The sequence below is a fragment of the Moschus berezovskii genome, chromosome 21 (assembly GCF_049115385.1).
Source record: "Moschus berezovskii isolate FMDL1 chromosome 21, NW_MosBer_1.0, whole genome shotgun sequence".
Lineage (NCBI taxonomy): Eukaryota > Metazoa > Chordata > Mammalia > Artiodactyla > Moschidae > Moschus > Moschus berezovskii.
Genome location: NC_142480.1, coordinates 1858689 through 1867273, shown reverse-complemented (window position 1 = coordinate 1867273; position 8585 = coordinate 1858689). Strand labels below are relative to the sequence as shown.

Below are 8585 nucleotides of genomic sequence, written 5' to 3'. Positions count from 1 at the left end.
ATTCTTGATACTATTTTTTTCCCTTTCACCAGTCTAGCTAAAGGCTTTGTCCATTTTATCTTCTCAAAGTACAAGTTTTGCTTTCACTGAGTGCCTAATGCTAACACATGGTCCTACATGAGATACCAGGTGGAAAGAGGTTAGCGTCCTTCACGTAAATCTGGAATTTATGATCAATCACGTTACAGCTGCTTTACAGCTGTACTGGGATGCATGTACCCCTGAGATATACAATGACAAGTAAGAAACATGTCCCTCCTCCCAGAAGCTTCTTTGAGGCTGAAACACATTGTTCAAAGGTAGCTCTTCAGATGCTGGAGCTGTATTCTCCCCTGCCTGCCTCAGGATCCCCCACGGTTCAGCGTGCAGAGCAGAGTACTAGGTGAGGACGGGCGGCAGGTAGACTTCAGGATAAACGGCCCCCTTGTGGCACCGTCTGGAAAAGACACTGGCCGCTCTAGCTCGCAGCTGAGCCCGAGGCCCTCTCTGCTTCTGCAGACGCCTCTCTGGTCAGCACCTCCTGAGAGCTGCTCTGAACGCTCCCCTCCCCAGGAGAGGGCCCCCTCTCTGCCCCCAGCACCGTTCCAGGCCGTCCCAGCTCGGAGCTCAGCGCCCTCAGGAAGCCTGGTGATGCCGGGCTGGCAGTGAGAACCAGCTCCCCCTACAGGCTGCCTTGGGCGCAAACAACAAGTGGGTTCTGAGCAGCAATAAAAGTGCTTCTTTCTACAACCTAACTCCACTTAGGAGTCAGGGACAAGAAACCAGCTGGTGGGACTTCCCTGCTGGTCCAACTGTTAAGACTGCACCTTCCAATGCAGGAGGTGAGGGTTCAATTCCTGGTCAGGGAGCTAAGATTCCAGCTGCCACGTGACCCCCCCCCCCAAAAAAATCAAAAGGTAACACAAACAATATTGTAACAAACTCAATAAATAAAAAAGAAACCAGCAGGTGTATCTCCAGGGGTGAGTCTCTCCTCTGTGCATCACTTATGAGCCACAGGGCCCACTTCCACAGTCCCAACAGCCCCTCACCCCATTTTCTGCACAGGTCCTAGGTGAGTGGTGAGCATCTTTTACAGACTGTTTCCCTGTGACTGTAACTACGGGAACCTGCAGGCTCCCAGGGTCCGCGCACCGACGCCCCTGCCGACGTCAGAGCCTGTTCCTGGCCTCACCTTCTCCGGACAGAGCTCAGACTCTGAGTCCAAGCCCCGGTCCCGGCCCTGGCTGGTCAACCCCTGGCACATCACTGCCCCCTCAGCCTCAGTCTCCTCTGTAATAAGGGACTACAGCCCCCCCTGCACCCAGCTCTCAGGACTGAATGTGCTGACGGGGTCGGGGATGTGGCTGAACGCTGGTGGAGTGGACCTTGAGGGTTCTGGGTGGGTGCGTTTTTTTGTATGGATCAGCAGTTCTCAAAGTGTGGTCCTGGGAACCTGTGAGAAACACAAGTTCTCAGGCTGCTTCTTACACCGAAGGAAGCTGGAAATGCTGGGCCTGCTCGTCCCTGCTGACAGCCCTCCACGGGATGCCGTCTCAGACCAGACGGCCCAGATGAGCAAATTTTAAAATGAGGTCCTTCTGAGCTGCAGAGCTGACTCATCCTCTGGAGGCAGTTATTCGAGAAAATGCTATTCCTGCAAGAGAACGGAGCCCTGCTGCCAGCTCCAATGCCAAGGCCCCCTGGGACTGTGCAACTTTCACACCAGCTCCCCGTCAAGCCAACGAGGCTGGAGGGTGGGTTCCATCCCTGGTTTACAACAGAAAGCAAGGCTCAGAGACCCCATTCCAAAGTGGCAGCCGTCTCTCAGGCACCACCCATGGGCCTGCCTTGACACTAGTGCCGGAGAACAAATGAAAAGCAGGGATGGTCGCTGCCCTTAAAAGAGAAGCTGCCAGAGACCAGGCCCAAGACCTGGGCCTCCATTTCTATTTGACAGGCAGACACCACCACCCGCACTTCTATCCTCTGCTTACCGCTTCAGGATCGAATTTTTGAAGGCAATTCTAGGGGTTTTGGTAATTGTCTTAGATGGAGAAAAACATTATGCAGCGTTCATTTGATATCAGTCAAGCTAAAAGAAATATTAGTTGATTTTTTTTTTATTTTTCTTGCCTTATTAGTGACTTCTGGACAAAATCTTCTCCTGGAGTCTCTCATTCCACCTAGTATGTGAGTTAACGCTGCCTTACCTCTAAAGCCTTTTACAGTTTGAGTAAGACACGCTGTTCCACACCTTCTCTTGCTGAGCTCCACGGTAACCCTGTCAGAGCTTCCCTGTTCGTTTTCCAGACGAGAACAGGGAGGCTCAGGGAGGTCACAGCACCAAGCAGCAGAATCATCTGCTCAGCAAACGTTTACTGGCCTCGGCAGTGTGAGCGCCTGGATGTGACCCCCGACTCCCGCACTAACTGGGGTGTGTACTCCTCAGCCCCTCACGGCCCCGAGGAAAGCCGCACCTGCCGCGCAGACCTGCTCGGGGTGGGGCGGGCACAGGGTGCAGGGAGGGACACGGGTGCAGACAGCGTGGGGCTCACAGGTATGTTTATTCATGCCCAAGGGCAGTGGCACTGCGACGCGTCAACACGGGGTCCCACGTTCCCAGAGCACAGCCAGGCCGACGTCCCGTCCACGGAAAGCTGGTTAATGATGACCATGAGCCGGTGCAGGACTGGAAGCTTTCCGAAGAGAAGCACAATGGAGAGACAACTTAGGAGGGGAGGGAAGAGCAGACTTCAGCTCATCATGTGAGCCCGCGCTGACAAGCCAGAGGCGTAAAGGCCGACTTCCAGTACTGGGAGGCATAAAGAGGGCTGTTTCTATGGCAATGCACACGGAGGGTCTGTGGAACCCACCTGGGCACAAAGAGCGAGGGCAGGGAAATGTCTCCTCCCCAAGCTCACGGGCGACGCAGATGGCTAGAGCTTCGCTTCATGTGCAAGTGGAGTGAGGAGACGCCGAGCACCAGAGCACAGCGGTGCGTCTCCAGGGCGGCCCGCGCGCACAGCAACCCCTGCGTCCCCACTGGTGCCACCAGCTAGCTCTGATCAACTCACTCCACTCCTGGGAGCGACACTCAGCCCAAGGGCCGAGCAATGGTTTTTAAGCTCAGTCTATAGGAAGCAGAACATCAGGCTCCTCTGCTTTAGCAGACCAGCACTCTACGTTCCAACATGTCCCCTCTGGGCCTGAACGCTCACTGAAACAGCTGTTGGCGTCAATTCACAGTAAAGAGATACCTTGTCCTGAAAAGGTATGATAGTGTTTTTCATTCCCCACCCATTTTAAGCAGAAATCTTACCTTTCAAGGCTTTACTTCTTTTATCTAAAATAAATGGAAAGAAAAATTGGTCATGTCAATTCTTTGCAAAAATGCCTTTACCCTAATTTATTGTCAAAATCATCATCTGGCTGAAAAGTTCACACCTTAGGTAAAGCTGTTAAGTGAAGCTTTCAGAAAATAGTAATCCTATAGCGCTTCAAAGCCATGAAGTGGTAAAAGTTCTACCACAGCTACTCTCTGAACAGTTAAACAGCCCTGCGTGATCTGCAGGACTCTTCACTCCCCACCACACCCCGAACTCCAGCCCTGCAGTTTAAAGTTTTTCCTTTCCTCACTCTCTCTTATTCATACACAATTGGACCTCATCTCTGCTCTACTGAGAACCAAGTGGTTGCTCTGCCTCAAGTTTTATTACGAAAATATTCATTCAGATCAGTGGAAAAGGTACAGTAGAATACTGTATACCATGACACTTCACCCCTAAATATTTTAAACCACACCTCTCAAAACTAAGGATGTCTCCTATGCGCTCTGAACACCACCACACTGAAGAAAATTCACAACTCCCTGATATCGAAGTCTTGCTCAAATCTCTCTTTGCTGACACAGCTCTTATACGCCCCATGTGTTAACAAAGGACCTCCGGGATTTCTGGCGTGCCCTGCTAGTTAAGGGCCATAGTTTTTACAATACGAACTGTGATTCCTTTTGAAAGGAATTTCCTTCCTGACTTCTAATGAATCAAACGAAACTTACCAGCACTCCTGATTTTATAAACAATGTAGGCCATCAACCCTGTTCCTACCCAAATCTCCTGGTAAACTTGGGTATAGTAGGGCTTCATGGGGATCCAAACTTTCTGAATGAGACTCTGAAGCATCTGAAAAGGAGCACAGTGGTTAAGTATTACCATGACTGCTGTTTTAATAAACCTAAGTGCTAAGAGGTTTCCCTTTATTAAGTCTGACCCTATTTCTCAAACTACTCAATGGGCAGCAGCCTCTATGCCGGACTTCTCCCCAGGGCCATTCCAACATCTCCAGGAGGGCTCCACTCTCAACAGCTTTCCAGGCTCCACACACCAGCAGCACCTGACCCCGGCCATCAGGGCCCTCCGTTACTTCACACTCCTCCGTGCCCAGAGCCCTCCCAGCCTGCACTGTCATTGACAGCCCACCTCTGAAGGCTGCCCTCCACTAGTGTCCCCAAATCATGCCCCGAATCACACACTTCTAAAACTCTGAAACTAGTACACTTGCATTACCGTGTTAAGAGCTGTCGGCATTCGACGCTGAAAAAGAATGTGGTGATTTCCCTGTGACATTAACACCCAGGCGTGGGCTCATGTTCGTCCAGCGAATCCCAGTCTTTTTACGTTTTAAGTTCAGCGGTACTGAGACATAACTGACGTATAAAACTGTGCGGTGCTTACGGTGACCACAGTGGTGACCCGACATGTGCACCTTGTTGAACTTCCCCCATCCAGTTAATTAACACGCCCATCACCTCACTTTTTTGTTTTAAGAGAACTTTCAGTTTTATTCTCTTAGCACACTTCAACTATGCAACTCAGAGTTATGACCTACAGAGTGTTACACGCATCCCAGTCTTGAAGTCTACTGTTAAACACAGGGAGAATGAGAGGACGCTGTCAGTTCATAAGAGATGCAGTAATAACTTATTTAATCAATAAAATAATTACTGGCTTTGATTAGGAAAAGCCATCACATTCTGAACTGACATAGCTCACCTTTATGTGCAGTTCTCAAAGCAATGCTTTCGCTCATGTTTATAATTCACCGGACTCTACAATCAGCTGCCCTCATTTTCATTTTAATAAGCTTTACAACATCCAAGGTGATCTATTAAACTATTGTCACTTGAATCGTCGTGAGGAACACCGATATACTTCTCATCTGACCAGGACACACTGCTCTGGCTTCAGCCAGCAAGGCCGCCCCAGTCCCAGCCCAGGCTGACCAAGTGTCACCAGCCGCTCCTCCCACACCTCTACTCGGCTACACAGAAAACTCCACTGCAGTTTTCTCTGGTCTTCCGTGAGTGAAACCTGGATCACGTGACCGTTATTCACCCAGCTGATGTGAAGTGTGCACTTAAGAGGCGGCATGCACCGTTTCCGGAGCTGAGACTCGGGCTCCTAAAGAGCCAGGAGCTCCTGGGGGAACAGGGTCCTCAGGAGAGGTAGCACACGGGCCGAGACCCCATGGTCAGGACATGCCTGGAGTGGGAGGGCTCTCGGGAAGGCCCCAGCTGCTGCCAGGGCTCGCATCTGGACCGTCCCTCTTGCCAGCTAACGTGAACTGACCAGGTTTCTTCATCTTTAAAGCAGGAATAACCCCCCCACCCCGAGGGCTGCTGTGAAGACAGAGGTGCTGCTCTGCGCCACAGTACCTGCTGTGCTATGGTGAGTGTTCATACACACAGCATCGCGGCTGCACTCGACGCGGCAGACGGCCAGAGCACGGAAGGCCTTGGGGGCTGCAGCAGAGCGCGCACTTCTCACCCTAAGACTGTCACACAAACCTAACACATTTGTGAAGCACTTTACACGCTTACTGCCTGCACCCCAGGAGGAAGCTGCCCGAGCCCACCCAGCTGGATCTGCGCTTCGTGACTGAGGATTTGCTGAGGTCTGGTTCCCAGCTCTTCCCAGGAGAGCACAGACCCAGGCTGAGGCCCAGGCCTGGAGGCTTGCCCCCGAGTGGCCCGGGAAGACGCGGCGGTGCCCTCACACATCCTGTCCCCAGGCAGTACTGGGATGCTCCGTCAGAACACAAGGCTCCAAGAACCCAATGGTCCCACTTCAAAAAGCACCTGAGAGGATGCCACACGACGTGGAGGCGGCCTCTGGAAGCCCCAGACGGGAAGAGTTCAGAGGCACTGAGCGTATTCCTCTCCTCTCTGCGTCCAGCACTGACTGGGAAGGAGAACCAGTGGGGTTGGAAGCCTGTGAACCTTGGGTTCCCACATGAGTTCTGCCTGCTTTGCCTCCACCTTGGGCAAGTCTCAAAGATGTCATTTCAGAGGTTTCCCTTTCTGTGAAGCACAGACAGCTCCACTTGCCCTGCTGGGCTCACAATGGAATTTCAGGAGGAAACATAAAGGACCCTGGCCTGCCTGTGCACAGTCGCTCAGTCATGTCTGACTCTTTGCAACCCCACGGACTGTAGCCCACCAGGCTCCTCTGTCCATGGGGATTCTCCAGGCAATAATACTGGAGTGGGTTGCCATGCCCTCCTCCAGGGGATCTTCCCAACACAGGGATGGAACCCAGGTCTCCGGCATTGCAGGTGCATTCTTTGCCGTTTGAGCCCACCAGGGAAGCCTGACCTACTGCCTGGTGAGGAATAAAAACGCAGTAAATGATCACAACAACTTCAGAAGGAACCTCTGCCGAAGGCTAGATGGCTGCAACAGTGCTAAGCTCCCGGGGTTCCACAGAGGACTGAAGAAGATGAGGGCAAGGCCCGGGCCCTTTAGAGACCTCGGAGCAAAGCCAGATGAAGAGCAAAGCAAACCAGGAAGGTCAAAGGCCCTAAGAACAGAGGAAAATAACCTTCTGTTATCTGGGTCTCTTGCTCAAGGCCCAGGCCCCTGGCGTTCTCTCCTCGCCTAAAGACTGCCCTGAGACTGCTACAGGGCAGGTACACTGCAAATGCTCACCTCCCACCTGCCTTTGGCTCAAGGGTTCCACGCTTGGTCGGACGAGTGAGTGTCCAGGAGGCCGCCTACTCCTCCTGCCTGAGTCCACTCTGTCCAGCCACGTTTCCCAGTTCTGCGTGGGTTTTATTAGCGCCCATTCCTTCAAAGGCCCATCCTAGTCAAAGGCCAGATGGGAGTCCACTGTGCCCGTTTAAGTCTGCAGTTTCTGGCGCGCTACGTTAACAGCAAACCGCCACCTGAACCTTCACTGAAGACCGGAAACGTCTGACCCGTTGAGCCCGGACCAGGCTGCACAGGCTCAATGTCCGTGCGACTGCAGTCACCACCTCGGATCCCCTTCTGGTCCCCGTCTCGCCCCTCCCACGGCCTTGTCATACGTACAGGGTAGCTCTGAGAACAGTGAGTAGCGAGGAAACCTGAGGGGTACAGGCGAGAGGCCACCAGGCGTGGCGCCGAAGTGCTCGGCTTGGCTCCTGACTCCGTCACTTACTGAAGCCCCGTAACCTCGGGGGAGGTGGCTGACTCCCACGCCCGAAGGAAAAGGCTTACGCACAGCGAACCCCGGGGCGACCTCCCTTGACGGTGGGGGGCCCGCGGGGGAAAACGCGCGGGGGCGGCGGGAGCGGCCGGGCCCCAAGGTCAGCGGGGGTCGAGGCGCGGTTGTGGGAGGGCCGGGGAAGCTCCTGCCCGCGACCGTGGGGGCCAAACGGGGCCTCGGGTCTCCGCCGCCCGCGGTCCAGCCCTCCCCATCCCGGTGGCCCCGCGCCGAGCGCCGAACCCGGCCACACACTCACCTCGGCCAAGGACCACAGGCTCAGGAAGCCCCAGCTCAGAACCGCAGACTCGGAAAGGTCACTCAGCGCGCAGGCGCCGCGCGGGGCCTGCCGGGAAGGCGGAAGGAGCGACGGTGTCCTGGGCGGGAGCGCCTAGCTGGCCGCGCCTGCGCACCACAGCGCCCCCAGCGGTTCGACCGAAGGCCGACAGCACGAGCGTTGGGGGAGGGGACATGGCGGGGTTTTGTGTCATAATAAGGTGACCAACCATCCGGATTTGCCAGGGAGTGGGACTTCCTGTGCTGCAATAGGGAAGGTCTTGGAGAAAGAGGCCGAGTTGGTCTACCTGATAACGGGAGTCTCTGCTTGCTGTGTTAATGGCCGAGAAGCCGAGTCTCCCACCTCTGGGTTTCTTGCCATTTCTGTTATCAACGTTCTTGCTCTGCATGTTTTTATGCATCAATTCCGTGCATAGTAATTCTACACAATAGACAATATAAATAAAGACTCCTACAGGGACTCCAGACACTGGACCTAATAAACGTAGGTTTTAAAAAGACCCACGCTTAGTATGCACAAGGAAACACAAGGCTGAAAAATTAAGCAGAAAACTGGAAATTGTGAAACAAACAAACAAAAGAAAGCCACTTAACTGACTTGAAAAAGAGCCAAAAAGAAATTTGATGGATTTATAGCAACAGATTAGACAGTTGAAGAATCACTGAATTGGAGGCTGGGTTAGAAAAAACCATTCAGGAACACAGACAAAAGAGAGGAGCAGCAAGAAAGTACCATAATGTAACTGCCAATCTAGCATTTTCTGCGTGAGGAAATTAACATTCAAT

The 8585-nt window shown here is 53.2% G+C and overlaps 1 protein-coding gene across 1 annotated transcript; it reads right to left on the bottom strand.

The window, feature by feature from the left end:
• Positions 1-2527: 2527 nt before the first annotated feature.
• On the bottom strand, positions 2528-7848 carry ATP5MJ (ATP synthase membrane subunit j). Its single transcript, XM_055418640.2, has 4 exons — positions 7762-7848; positions 4040-4163; positions 3302-3325; positions 2528-2678 (listed from the first exon to the last, which is right to left on the bottom strand). The coding sequence occupies exons 2-4, from the start codon at positions 4161-4163 to the stop codon at positions 2644-2646; spliced, it is 183 nt and encodes a 60-aa protein (XP_055274615.2). The 5' UTR covers positions 7762-7848; the 3' UTR covers positions 2528-2643.
• Positions 7849-8585: the final 737 nt, after the last annotated feature.